This window comes from Oreochromis niloticus, linkage group LG5, assembly GCF_001858045.2.
Source record: "Oreochromis niloticus isolate F11D_XX linkage group LG5, O_niloticus_UMD_NMBU, whole genome shotgun sequence".
NCBI classification, from domain to species: domain Eukaryota; kingdom Metazoa; phylum Chordata; class Actinopteri; order Cichliformes; family Cichlidae; genus Oreochromis; species Oreochromis niloticus.
Genome location: NC_031970.2, coordinates 1,478,103 through 1,491,954, shown reverse-complemented (window position 1 = coordinate 1,491,954; position 13,852 = coordinate 1,478,103). Strand labels below are relative to the sequence as shown.

The 13,852-nt window shown below is 49.5% G+C and overlaps 1 protein-coding gene across 5 annotated transcripts in view; it reads right to left on the bottom strand.

Annotated features, from left to right (window-relative positions):
• rnf123 (ring finger protein 123) overlaps positions 1 to 13,852 on the bottom strand; it is a 116,842-nt gene that overhangs the window by 81,960 nt on the left and 21,030 nt on the right. For all 5 annotated transcript variants that reach the window (XM_019356810.2, XM_005462574.3, XM_005462575.4 and 2 more), the window contains exons 28-36: positions 13,507 to 13,684; positions 11,764 to 11,838; positions 9,777 to 9,864; positions 8,458 to 8,545; positions 7,344 to 7,428; positions 3,813 to 3,952; positions 2,397 to 2,453; positions 2,145 to 2,276; positions 1,341 to 1,416 (exon numbers count right to left, since the gene is read on the bottom strand). In XM_019356810.2, coding sequence (XP_019212355.1) covers positions 1,341 to 1,416; positions 2,145 to 2,276; positions 2,397 to 2,453; positions 3,813 to 3,952; positions 7,344 to 7,428; positions 8,458 to 8,545; positions 9,777 to 9,864; positions 11,764 to 11,838; positions 13,507 to 13,684 — 919 coding nt within the window. The remainder of the gene's footprint in view (positions 1 to 1,340; positions 1,417 to 2,144; positions 2,277 to 2,396; positions 2,454 to 3,812; positions 3,953 to 7,343; positions 7,429 to 8,457; positions 8,546 to 9,776; positions 9,865 to 11,763; positions 11,839 to 13,506; positions 13,685 to 13,852) is intronic.

Sequence of the window (13,852 nt, the reverse complement as noted above, 5' to 3'; positions counted from 1 at the left end):
CACACACACACACACACACACACACACACACACACACACACACACACACACACACAGAGTTAAAGGAGGCGATGACCTCCCTACAAACATGGTAGTGTGTGGGCGGAGCGAGTCATGGACGTTGCTGAGGTCCAATCAGCTCACAGCAGTGATAATAACAGGAGTGAAACAATCATGTGGGCTAAAGCAGAGTTACACGTATATTTGGGAAAAGGTGAGTTTACAACACGTCGCTCCTGCTATGGCACAACGATGTTTCCATCAGGAGGAGCGTGAGGGCCTCCTGATGAGCTCCATCAATGAATCACGTTTTAAATTTTTTGAAGATCAGTGGAAATTTCAACATAAAATAATTCTTTATGGTCATTTTGGCCGCGTCTGACCCCATCTGACCCCTGACCCCATCTGATGACCTAATTCACTCAGGCTAGCATTAGGCTTTATTTAGGCTGGTGTTAGCTAACACTGGTGAGAGGAAGTAAGCTCCAACCAGGAAGCAGAGGACGAAAACCAGGAAGTGAAGAACCTGGACATTTGACTTGACTTTTTTTTTTTAATAAACTTTATTTAGAACAATAACAATGACAATCTCAAACAGACAAACGAAATATTGAATCATTCAGAACAGTATGACATTTGACTTCAGTATTGGAGGTCAGAGTTTTCTGACCTCCTCCGACACTGCTGTGAAGTTTAAAGATAACAAATTGTGGGTAATAATAAAGTTTTAACTGTTTGGTTTGACCTTGAGCTGGAGGTGCTGTTGGTGTCGACCATCACACAGTCTGAACATGACGAACTGACCGTCTGTCTGTCTGCTACCAGACTGACAGATGAAGCCCACATGCTCCCTCCCTTCAGAAAGCTGGCCTCTGGTGGCCACACGTGGAAGTGCATGTAGCGTGTTCGCTGACGGACTCTGTGTTTTGGTGTGTAAACATCATCAAACAGTGAGTGGAAACTCCAGCTGTTTGTTTTCTGTCGCCATGGATCGCTGTGACCTCACAGCGAACTTCTTTCTGCGTAAACGTGACTGAGAGGAAGATGAAGCTCCTCCTCCTCTCTGACAGCGACTGGGTCTGATGATGGATTTGTTTATCTAACGATGTCGTGGTTACCCTCGTCTTTTCTCTGCTTTAATCACATCAGCGCGAGCCTCCATCTTTAAACGCCCCAAATATGAAGTGGAAAACACAGCGACCTCTAAAACGGCGCTCACTGCTTCTGACTGTCTGTCACTGTGCGTGTGTGTGGGCCTGTGTGCGCGCGGATCTGTGTGTGTGTGTGTGTGTGTGTGTGTGTGTGTGTGTGTGTGTGTGTGTGTGTGTGTGTGTGTGTACCTGGCAGTCTGAGGTTGACGACTCGGTCAAACAGGTTCTTCTCTGCTGTCACTCGGTTCAGCACCTGGTTCAGCAGCTGCACGTGAACATAAACATGAGTGAGACTCCGCCCACGGTGATGTCACAGGAAACATGAGATCACTGTCACTCCACTCACCAGCCACTCAGAAATGTCTGTGAGTGCTGATGTGGGCGGGTTTATCAGTGCGTGACACCCGAAGGAAACGGCGTTTGAGTTCACATAAACCTGAGTCCGTGGTTAATTCTGCTGTCGGCTGATGACTCATCCTTAAATATTCTAAGCCGCCTGGTATTTGGGTCATGTGATCGGGGCGCCACAGAAGGCCAGGGTGGGAGGGTAGGTGACATCATCTCCATCTCTTCCTAAGGAAACGTCTCCTGGCGTTGTGGGTGGGGTTGGGGCTGAACTGAAGCTTTTTTAAAATCATGTCTGCTTCCTGTTCTGGAGCTCCAACAAGAAGGAGCAGCTGCGATCACATGACAGCGCTCTGCAGGCCGACGCTGCTCACATTTATCTCTCTGCTGACTGCTGACTGTTAGTCTGACTGCAGACTCTAACAGACCGAAGGCTGTTGTTGGTTTTTTTTAATGAACGATGCGCCCAAGTCGCCGCACAGACAGTCTGTGACGTCACACGTTTTCGTTTGATACTCAAACCCAGTAAAAACAGTTTTATCACCGACTGTGCAAGAGAAGATGAAAATCACATTACCTGGTCTGAAACCGGCCAATAACGAGCTCCGACTGTGTCACAGCAAGACTGTAAACCCGGCAGCGCCTCACCTGAGCGAGCCGTCTGAGCAGCAGCTCCGCGGAGGGGCGGGACCAGTCCAGGAAGATCTCAGGCACCAGAGTGACGGTCATCTCGAGCACCCGCAGCAGGCTGACGGACAGGTCGAAGCAGGTCGCACACACCTGCAGGTGACATCGCTAATCAGAAGCTGCAGGTTAACCTGTGGGCGGTGACTGCACCTGTCACAGCCTAACACCTGAGCCGCGTTACCTGAGCGAACCCGGCTGAGTGACTCAGATTACCTTCAGCTGACGAGTGTCCACGAAGTTCCTCTCTGGACGCTCCGCAGCCTGCTGGATCTGTGGGGAGACACACAACCAATCAAAAAAAGCACCTGTCGCAGCTGTTTCAGCCCCGCCCTGTTAAGTAACCTTCTCCTTTCTTATTTGCTGCCCCCAACTAACAGAATGTGGATGGAGCTGTCCCTCTATGACATCATGCAGATCCAAGAGAGGTGGCGTGGGCTCACAGGCGTCGCTGTGCACGGGCTTTCTGCCTGAACCTTCGCAGGTGTAAAATCGATGAGCTGCGTCGAGCTTCGTGTTCGCCAGTTCGAACCGAAGCAGCAGACGAGGAGGCGGGCAGCGAGGAACGGAAACATGAGCCTGATCTCTGAAACGCTGCGAGCGCTGGCCTGGCTGAAAATACCCCGGCGTCCCGCAGGAATACGATCAATTACAGCGCTGAGTGGATGATTCACTGCATCTAACTGAGGATTTCCAGAAAAGCCCAAATAATCTTATTAAAGGGAAACAAAGCTCAGAGAAAGAAGCTAAAGCAGACGCTCCTCAGGCTGGGTTCGCTCTCCGTGTTTCACTCAGAGGTCGAACACGCCGTGAACACATCCTCAACCTTCAGTTCACAGCAAAGCACGACGAGCAGGAAGTGTGGTCGGACCGGCCTCAGCTGTGAGTCCACCTGTGAGGTCACAGTGGGCACACCTGTCAGGTGATGTTGTGTCAGGATGAAAACTGTGAACCGCTTGTTAAACCTGCACTCTGTGTAACATCCAGCAGGGGGCGACTGCACTGGTTTTATAAAGAAGTCTGTGAGAACATGAGGGTCCTGCTCATCGCCTGAGGATGCGGCGTCCATGTTTGGATGGGTCTGACCTCAGATCAGTTTTAGAGGAGCTTTCAGGTCCAGAGGACGTTTCTCCATCGTGGCCAAACGCTTGACGGAGCAGTAACCTGCATGTGTGGACGGCACGCCGAGCTGCTGGTAGACGCCAGTTTCCGAGTTATGCACTGATTTATCACAGAGCGGTCATTTAAGGTCACGGTTATCGGCCTCGACCCTGTGCACAGAGAGTCCTCCAGGTCCTCTGAGTATGCTGATGATGTTGTGGGAATGTGGGAAATCTGAAGCAGACTGAAGCGAATGATCTGCGCTTATGAAGAGCTTCAATCAAACTTCTCCTTCATTATCAGTAATTAATAAAGGATCAATGAGTCGGAGGTATTGAGTATAAATATTAAATATCAAAGACATTATTAAACACGCTGTAATGGGATATAACACTAATGAGAGATGATTTCAAGTACTCGTTGTTTCTGTTGATGTTTTAACAGAGTTTCTGTTTCTGGACTTTCTATTTAACGCCGTGTCCTGCACGTGCTCCCTGACCCGTACCTGCTGGGTTTCCTGGTGGTTCTTACCTCCTGGATCATGCCGATGAACTCAGAGAAGGCCCAGTTGAGCTGGTTCAGGACGCTGTTGAGGAAAGAGGCGGCCATGTCTTTGTCCATGCTGAGCAGCTCCGCCATGTGTCTCTGCAGCAGCAACGACGGGCACGGCTCTGAACCAATAAGACAACAGAGGACAGGTGAGCAGCGAGAAAGCAGAGGACCGGAGACCGGACGCCGCCCGGCCCGCCCCTGCAGCAGCAGCAGGCTGGCTTAGGACGCCATGTGGACAGCGTTAGAGACACTCGCCGTTTCCTCTGTTTACATGTACAATGGCAATGAAGGCCTATTCTACTCTATTCTATTCTATTCTATTCTACATGTCTGTCATATTCTTCAAAACCAAAGCAAACATGAGTGAAAGGAAACGGGGACACGGAGGGAAAACGGTCACTAACAGAGATGCAGAGGAGGGACGGAGGAGGAAGGACACGGCAAAGATGGAGCAGGGAACACTCTGAGGAGAGGAGAGGAGAAGGAGGAAGCAAATAGATGAAGAACGGCTCTGTGGCACTCCGGCCTCCTCCGGGAGAGCTGACAGGAGCTCTGTGGTGTCAAGTGTTCATTAAATCCAATCCTCTTCCTCCTCTCTGCCCTCTGAAGGATAAAACAAAAACACCCGCTGCGTCTCAAGTACGATACTGTGAGACGCGTCCCAGTTTGGGTTTATTACTGGGTTTTACTGGGCTCCATCAGCACAGCAGAGCTACAGATTTGATTTCTTATGACTGAAGGAAACTCTAAAAATAAAAAGTGCCGGAGCCGTTTGCACGGAGCACAAAAATATGAATGAATTAAAAAAGCTCCATTAAGACTAATGCAACAAATGCACGATGAAATGAAGCTATTAGGCCTCGAGCTTTAAACAGAGGCAGCCGTCTGTTTCACACCACCCGAGCACCACCCAGACCGCCTCCGCCTTTTATATTCGTCCGTTTTAAACCTTGAACGTCGTCCAAAGGTGAGCTCACAGTAAGACAACAATCCAACAGAGATCTCAGAGCTGTGAGTTTTTCTGTAATTGTGCGACTACGAGTCATAATGAAGAATGAAGGACAAAGCTCGACGTGGACATGACGCAGTAACACACAGACTCCAAGTATCCAGAGCAGGATGTCAAACTCTTTTTCTACTGTGGGAAACAAACGGCTCACTTTGGTCTCAGGCCGGACCAGCGAGAGCCGCGTCAGTGTAAAGACGTTTAACTACACATGTAATCTGTGACATGTAAGCACGTCTCACTTTGTCTGCACGATAAAGAAATGCTGCTGGCCTGTCAGCACAACTCTTTGGGCTCAAATGATAAGAAACGTGTCAAACTCTTGACTGTCCTGCGATTACCAAACACAGCCTTTCTGCTCGTTTTTGGATTTTCTTTCCAGTAATCCAATTTAAAGTCAATAGTTTAAAAAATTGAATTTTTTCTGTTATTTGTTTACCTTATATTATTATTATCATCATCATCATTATTATCATTATTATTATTATTACAGTACTAAATCACTCAAAATCTGAACGCACCGTGGGGTGGGTCTTTATCACCAAGAAAAGAAACGGACTCTGAAATAACTTTCAAGAATTGTCCACAGACTGAAGTCTTTGCTGGGCCAATTCTGGCCCCTGGGCCTTATGTTTGACACCCCTGATATAAAGCAAAAAATGACTAAGATTCAGTTCAGCTGGAGAGGAAAAAAACACCTCAGCGGGGCCAGCTGTGCCTCCAACCTGAGGAGAAAACCTGAAACACGGATTATCGACCGATTTCCACCAGAGGGTCGTTTATTGATTAAGTACAACGTGCACTTCCGGCTGAGTCAGGGTGAGGAGGCTCAGGAGAGTGGAGCAAGGAAGGGAGCAGGAGACACAGAGACAGCGAGGACAAAAGTGGGAGAGGTGAAAAGATGAACTTACTCTGGAAACTAGCAATGGACAGATCTCCTGAAAGGCATGCAAACGAGAAGCACAGAGAAGTCAGCGTCCGTGCAGGAGTTACACTCAGGTGGGAGACAAACAGGATTCAGCACCACGGACAGAGCTTCTGTCCCAGTTCATATTCACAACACAGTTACGGTCACTGCCACGCCCTCTGCCCACTGACACACCATCTGACACGCCCTCCGACCCTGCCACGCCCTCACTCTGACCGATTACTCGTCTGCACTCTCACAGTGTACCTCCCTCATCCATCATCCATCCGTCAGTTCACCATCGTCAGCCTATCCTATCAGACTTTGGCGACTTTAAGCTGGGCGAGCAGTGATGAAGATGATGATGGGTGGCTTAGAGGCGAGGAGAGGGGTTCGGTCATTAGCTGCTGCTGCTCCAAACTGGAAGCAGATGTGAGCTCTGTGTCTCTGCTTACGCTCTGTACGCTGACCCAGAATCAATCAGCAGGAATAACAAACTGGGAAACATGCTGGACCTGATGGGAGGCGTAGTGTAGCTGGCATGCTGGACGTACTGGGCAGGTGGACATGTGCCTGATATTTGTGATGTAAATGATCACAGTAACCTGAATATTAGTACTCACATCTCTGTTTTTAAAGAAAAGAGGAGGCAGTGGCTCCTCTCTATTACTCCATTTCTATTCTGTGTTTATTCTGTTTCTACTGAATCTCTATTGTGTCCTTTGAGAGTGCACTGAGAATCTGGTAGGAGCACTCCGAGGAGGTGATGGATGTATAAAATCAGAGGGAGGCAGACAGATCCAGGACAGTCAGTGAATGCAGAGGAGGATGAAGATTGGACGGTTCAGATAACACACCTGTGCAGGTATGGAGACGTCTAGGAGAGAGGCTGGTGTATAACTGACCTAAAGTAATGAATTAATTAATTTCCCCTGTAAAATAATTTAGTGAGCTACTTTTCTTTTTGCATTGTTGTTATTTTAGCGTGTCGGTACGTTTTATTGCATTTGGCTTTTATTTTTCCATCCTGAGCTCTTTAAAAACTCACTGAGGAGCGTCGCAGAGTCAGTGAGGGGATGCGATGGAGGGCAGGTGCTTTTGTATGCAGACACTCCTATAAAGCACTGCAGGCATCCTGCTGGGATCAGAGGGTGTAAACGGGCTGTTAAAGTGCCTCCACGTGACGATCCAGAGCTCGGCGTGCGAGGACCGACCGGCGCTTCACTCTGAGAGCAGATGTTTCGCTGAGTCGAGGCTGTCTGTGTTTTTGAGCACAAACACTGAAGCGCTGCAGAGCTGCTTCCTAAAATAAAACGTCAGTCTTCATCTCGGCACAAACATCACACACAACTTTGGTGATTCATTTCTGACGTTCACCTCCACAAACGCTGATGATTAAAGCCGTAAATCACAGCGAGCTGCGGCAAAAATAAACTGCAGACGAAGCAGCCGCCGCCTCAATTTATTTATGGAAATTCATGAAAGAACGAGCACCTGAACCGGGAACGTGCTGAAAACCAAGAGGAGGAGATGGGAGCTGATGACAAGCATGCACAGACAGAACAGAGCGGGCGTGAGAACAGCAAAGAGCACCTACTCTGCAGACTGGGCAGGTTGGCATCCTCGGGTTTGGTTTTCAGGAGATGAGGGAGGCGAGTGTATCTGTAGCCAAAACCACAACCCTGAGGAAGAGAGAGGGATGAAGGTCAGTAGAGCTGGAGGGTGACAGCGTCTCTCAGTCAAACTGCACAACAGAAACACTGAAGCGTCTGGAAGACGATCGCTGAAGCATCAGTGCTGCCGCAGCATCAGACGTTGCTTTACATCCTGCAGCACTAACACTAAATCAGTGCTGATGTCACTGATAAATTAACAACGAATGATCAATAAATGTTGGTGTTAGACGACAAATACTGAGCAAAAGCCTGAACACTTCACTGAATCTTTGTTAAACGGCCGTAATGACCTAAAGAACTAGTTAAACATCTGGTTTCTTCATCTTAATGAAAGACGCCATGTCTGGTTGTGCTGACCGGCCTCTCGGCCACTCAGGGCGGTGCATCCGTCAGTCTGTTAAAAGCTTGGCTGTGATTGGTGACAGCTCCTAAAGGGTTAGTTCTGCATGTTCGTCCTTCAGCTCGCACAAAACGCCGCTGCTCCACTTTCACCTGAGGCAAGACAGCGTGAACATGTTAACTCTTTTCAAGCTTCAATTCGAGGCTTCCTGCCAACGTTATGATTCCTACAGAGACTGAATGTGCTGCTGCCACTGCATTAGTCTGAACACTGAGGTCTGCCGATCAGATCCTCAGTAAACATCTAGACCTGAAGCCGAAGCTCTTTCAGTTGTTGCCCTTCATACAGGAACTGCTTCTACTTTCACGTCTTTGCTCAAGACTCGCTCCGACTCTCTGGCCTCGAGCTAAAGCACTTCATCCTGTAAAGATGTTGTTCTGTTTTAGGCTTCCTGTGAAGCTCTGCTTGTTTTAAATGTGCTGCATGAACAGACTTCACCATGACCCAGAGCTGATGGCAGGAACGCAGCACCTCCTCATACCAGCTGATCACTGACAATCATTTTATTTTTCCTGCTAACACGACCCAAACCCGAGAAGATGGAGTTTAGGATAAACCCTGAGAGCGCGTGTGTGTGCGCGCGTGTGAGAGAGTATGTGTGTGTGAGAGAGTATGTGTGTGTGCGTGCATCTCACCCTCCACAGTCTGACCAGGATCCAGTTGGTCTGGGCCCATGGTCTCTGCTCGTACGGAGCCAGCAGGTTCTTCATCATTGCCACTCGTCTGGAATCACACAGGTGAGCACCAACACGTCACTTCCTGTCAGCTCCGACACGTAAACATCATTTCAGTGAGAGCAGCTGTTTCCAGGACTGCTGAACAGCTGCTCTGATGCTGCTAATGTTACCGCACAGAGGTTTGTTCAGTGAGCAGAGCTGCCTCACACATCAGGCTCGATTACAGCAGCTAAAAAGGCACAAAACAATAAAAACAATGCACCCACTTCTCAACCAGCAGTCAGAGTGCGAGCGTGCTACACCTGGACAGGGCTAAAACACAGACCGAGGGCGTGGACCGAGGGAGGAAGCAGCAGCGGCGACATGGATCATGTGACTTCCCTGTGAGCAGACAGCAGAGCTGAGGGACGTTTGTTCAGACTCATTATCCTGACTGATGCTCAGAAACGATGCCGTGTGTCGTTTAGCGTAATGAGACAAACTAAGCCGTTCATCACGAGCTGCACGTCTGACACACGTTGATGCATCAGTTGTGGCAAGCTGACATCACATGACATCACTCCCTTTAGGAGCTCTGTTTGTGAGCGCAGCTGTCATGACCCTTCACATCAGACTGCCCACCGTCTCTGCCGACACCCGACTGCTGGTCCCGGCCTGATGTTTGAACCCTGCCGGCAGGTTTCAGGGTCAGAGGTCAGATGAAAACAACTCTCAGAGTGTGTGTTGTGCATGGAGCCAACAACACCATCCCATAAAAACCCAGCATGTTACAGAGGGCACAGCGTGGCTTTATTAAACCCTTTAATAGCCCTAAATACTGCCAGCCAATAGGAATCCACCATTAGAGGATTTAGACTTTCTATTTTAAATGCATCTCATCACAAAAACTGCGTCTGAATTCACACAAGACAGGAGCAGCTGGTATTTAATGTGGCACGCTAATTGGTCGGTTCAAAGACAACTGGAGCCACGGGATTGGACCGCTGCAGGACATGAGCTCACATCCACCCCCCCCTTGGTGGAGCAGCGGTTAGCGCCATTGCCTCACAGCAGGAAGCGTCCAGCTGGATCTCCCCAAGTCCGCCGGTTTCCTCCCGCACGCCAACTGCTTAACTGACTGCAGGTGAGAGAGTGAGTCGTAAGTGTGTGTCGCCCTTCGATGGACTGGCCACCTGTCCAGGTGGGATGGGCGAGTAAGTGTTTGCTGATCACTGAAGAGCAGCAGCTCAGAGTCACCCTGACGGTTTTTCTGGGAAACAGACTCAAACCAGACTCACTGCTCCTCCGGGATCCTCTCCACGGCCCTGAGGGATTGTGGGTAACAGACGTAGCTGGCCAGCGCCTGCATCAGAGAGTCTTTGATATCTGAGAGGAGAGAGAGCAGATCAGAGATGCATTCAAAGACACCTGGAAAAATAAACATCGCAGCAGGAAAACAGCTTTACTGTGAGTGTGCAGCAGCGCCCCCTGCTGTTCGCTTCCAGGTCAGTCTCTCTCACACACACACACACACACACACACACACACACACACACACACGTGCGCGCGCGATCAGTTACACCTTTCTAATGACACACTGCTTATCAGCAGGTTCTCACTTTCCCATCCTCTACCCTCCCTCCACCACCTCCTCCTCCTCCTCAGCCAAGTCAACCTCTGGGGGAGCAGAGAACACCCATCTTCAGCCTCCTCATTAAAAATGGCAGTGAGGCGCATCTAAGCCATTACATCCACTCAGTCTCCTCTGCTGTCCTCCAGCAGCACTTCGTAATTAACAGGTCCCGCATCGCCGTTTGGACCGAACCGCTCAAGGCCGGTTTTCCCCGCATGGCGTTTTATCTCGGATGATGGATGAAACTGCTGAGCTCATCATTTCTGCTGCAAGGTGTCCCGCAGTCCTCGGGGAATTCGGTTCATTAGTCATGAAATCCACTCCACACAAAAAAAACCAAACAAACAAAAAAAACAACTCCTGGTGGGCTCCAGTGCTCGCCCTCCGTCTCCTCGTAGATGCACATTCGGCATGAACGTGAAGCTCCTACGTCACCTCGTTCAACTTATTGTATTCACACATCCCCGGGCGGGCGGTGTCGACGCCACCCCATCAGCCTTTTCCAGGTGACGGGTCACAAACAGAGGCTGAATGTTTCTTCCTCAGCCTGGATCCAGATCAGCTTTCTGGAGGACGCCAAGAGTATCAGGAACCTTTGACTGTGGGTGGGAGACCCATGTGACCTGCTCACACACGACACCCTCCCACAGCTCTGGCCAACATGCAAACATCTCCACCCCTGTAAGGTGGTCATTCATAGAGAAGAGATGGTGAGGAGCTCAGAGGAGAGCCGCTGCTCCTCCATATGGAATGGAAGCAGTGGAGGAGGTTCAGCATCTTACCAGGAGGCCCAGCACACACAGCTGGAGACATTACAGAACCCACAGAACAGCTGGAGGAAGTAGGGCCCAGGGGTGGGTGGGTGGGTGGGTGGATGGAGTATTTTATTTTAGATATAAAAACTGAAGACTTTAGTTTGGGCTACAACAAAGTGTTGACCACCCAACAGGGGGCGCTGCAGCACAGAGGGGCTAGCCAGACTCCCTGTGACTGATCTGTACTAAAAGACGTACACGAGTACAGAGAAGGACATGCAGACAGGTGACAGATTAAAGGAAAAGCCATCCTAAAGGGTCAGGTGTGTCAGTCAGGTGTGTGCTCCACCACCCCACCCTCAACTATAAGGCTCTGTGGGTGGAGACTGGACCACCAACAACATGTAGTGAAGCTAAGCTTGTTACAACTGGCCTCACTTTATAGAAATAAGGTTTTATTCTAGGCAATCTCAGTAAGAACTGAAGAGGTCGAGAACAAGAGCGCCCCCCAGGCCAGTGGAGGCCAGTGGAGGCGTGTCTGTAATTAGAAATGAAGCTGAGTCTCCCACTCTGCACTGCAAGGGCAGCAGGACCGCAGAGAGTCGAACACATGAATAAAAATGATCTCAGAAGAGGAGACTGCCGATTCCAGCGTACTGCCCTTTAGAATTAAAGGTGGACCTGTTCTGGCTCACTATGATTGGATGAAAACTGTGAGGCGTGACCTATTTTTATAAAGTGGTGCCAAGGTCAGGATTTTCCTTTAATCTGTCACACATCGTTATTCAAAATCTCCCAGAGACAGAAAAATGTTATGAAGCGAGGTGTGTGTGTGTGTGTGTGTGTGTGTGTGTGTGTGTGTGTGTGTGTGTGTGTGTGTGTGTGCATGTGTGTTACCTGTCCCGACGATGCGTGGATCTGCAAAGTGCTTGGCGAGGATGGCGGCGAGCTGAGTCAGAGTTTCCTCGTAGCCTGAGGGAGAGAAAGATGAAATAAAACGTGTGTGTGTGTCACTGTGTGTGTGTGTGTGTGTGTGTGTGTGTGTGTGTGTGTGTGTGTGTGTGTGTGTGTGTGTGTGTGTGTGTGTGTTTGTGTGTGGCCATAACGGAGGTCTAAGCCTCTGAAAATACAGTGAAAAGTCTAAAACGTCTGCTTGTGCTTGTTTGTGATGAGCAGCAGAGTCTATAGTTATAATGATTATAAATGGCTTCAAACACACATTCAGGCCTGTGAGGCTCATTTAGACCATCGGCTCTCAAACTGGGGTTCCCAGACCCCCAGGGGTCTGCAAGCCATAGGTTGGAGATCCACGAAAACTCGTAGTGGCTTGTAAATACATGTGCATCATCCGGGGTCGAGCTAATTAGCACAAATATTTAAGTCCATCCACTTCATCAAGTAACGTAAAAGCCAAACCAGCTGAAATGAGACCATATGACATCAGTGACCTCGAGTCGGGCTTTATCAAGGATGGAAGTGTCTTCAAGTACTAACAAATGAATCAATGATGCATCTCATCACAAAGCACCCAGAGTTTCATCAGCATGAGGACCGTCAGGGACGTCAGACTGCGAGCTGTAGGACCGGCTCGGATCACTTGAACCCTGGCACCTGGTACCAGGGACTACGACCTAATGGAAAACCCTGATAACCGTGGTGAACCACGCCGAGCAGGTACTAATGGAAAAGAAGCTTTGCCCTCTTCTTTCACATAAGATGATCCCAGGGTGTCAGTCATTGCGTGCGACTGGCCACATGGTGTGCCCATCAAACTCAAAATAATGTGGCCTCCTGTCTGCATGGATTCCCAGCAGGGCCAAAGGTTCGGCTCCCACACACCGGCGGACCGTTAATGACTGACAGATGAAATCATCTCGTGGGCCGCACGGTTGGCACGCCTGCTCTAGATTTCACAGAGAAGGTCTGAAACAGAAAATGCCCAGTGAGCAGCAGCGCTCTGGGAGGAAATGCCCTGTTGAGGTCAAAGGAGAAGGGCAGACTGCTTTGAGCTGATAGGAAGTCAAAACCGCTAATCAATAACCAATAAAATAACAACTCGTTATAACCGAGGTGTGCAGAAGAACAGCAGCAGATCACACCATCTCACTCCTGAAGCTAAGAACAGAAAACAAACCGATCGATCTGGACAGCATTTCCTGACGTCTGCTGTGACGTTCACATGGTCAGCTCAGAGTTTGGGGAAAACAGCATCCAGCCTGCCTGTGTGAGCGGTTCAGGCTGTGGAGGTGTGATGCTGTGGGGAGACTTTCAGTACAAGCATTGTTTAAACACACAAACACGAGACGGGAAAACTGGAGAGGCTGGAAACAAAAATCTGACGTCACTGAAACAGCATCAAACTAAAACAGGATCAAAAACTGAAGCACAAACTCATCAGCACAGCTGGACCACGACACGCACAGGTGCACCTGCAGACACCTTCGACAGGTGAGGCTGGAAAAGGGAACGCTCAACTTGGCTTCACAGCAAAGACTAATACAAAAAATATATCTTCCAATTATCTTCCATAACAACCCTGATGAAGTGCGCCCAGCCCGTTCAAAGACCTGCCTCAGGTCACACGGGACAGCCTCAAACATCACCTGCAGGCTGGGTGGGCTGATGGTTCGCGGTCCTTACCGGGCAGCTCGTCCATGCCGTTAGCCGGGCTGAAGTAGTTCTTCAGGGCGCTGTACGCGTTCATGGCGACGTTGAGGTAGAACTCTGGTGTGAAGGCGAAGAGAGAGCCGGTGTTGTCGGCGTGTTCGATGGTGCGGATGCAGACACACAACAGCCAGTAGATGTCCAGCATCTTCTCCTGGAGACAGAGCAGCAGCACACAGTTCAGAAACAATTATGGAGTTCCACAGGGTTCAGTGCTAGGACCATTTCTGTTTACATTATACATGCTTCCCTTAGGCAGCATCATTAGAAGACATAGCATAAATTTTCACTGCTATGCAGATGACACGCAGCTCTATCTATC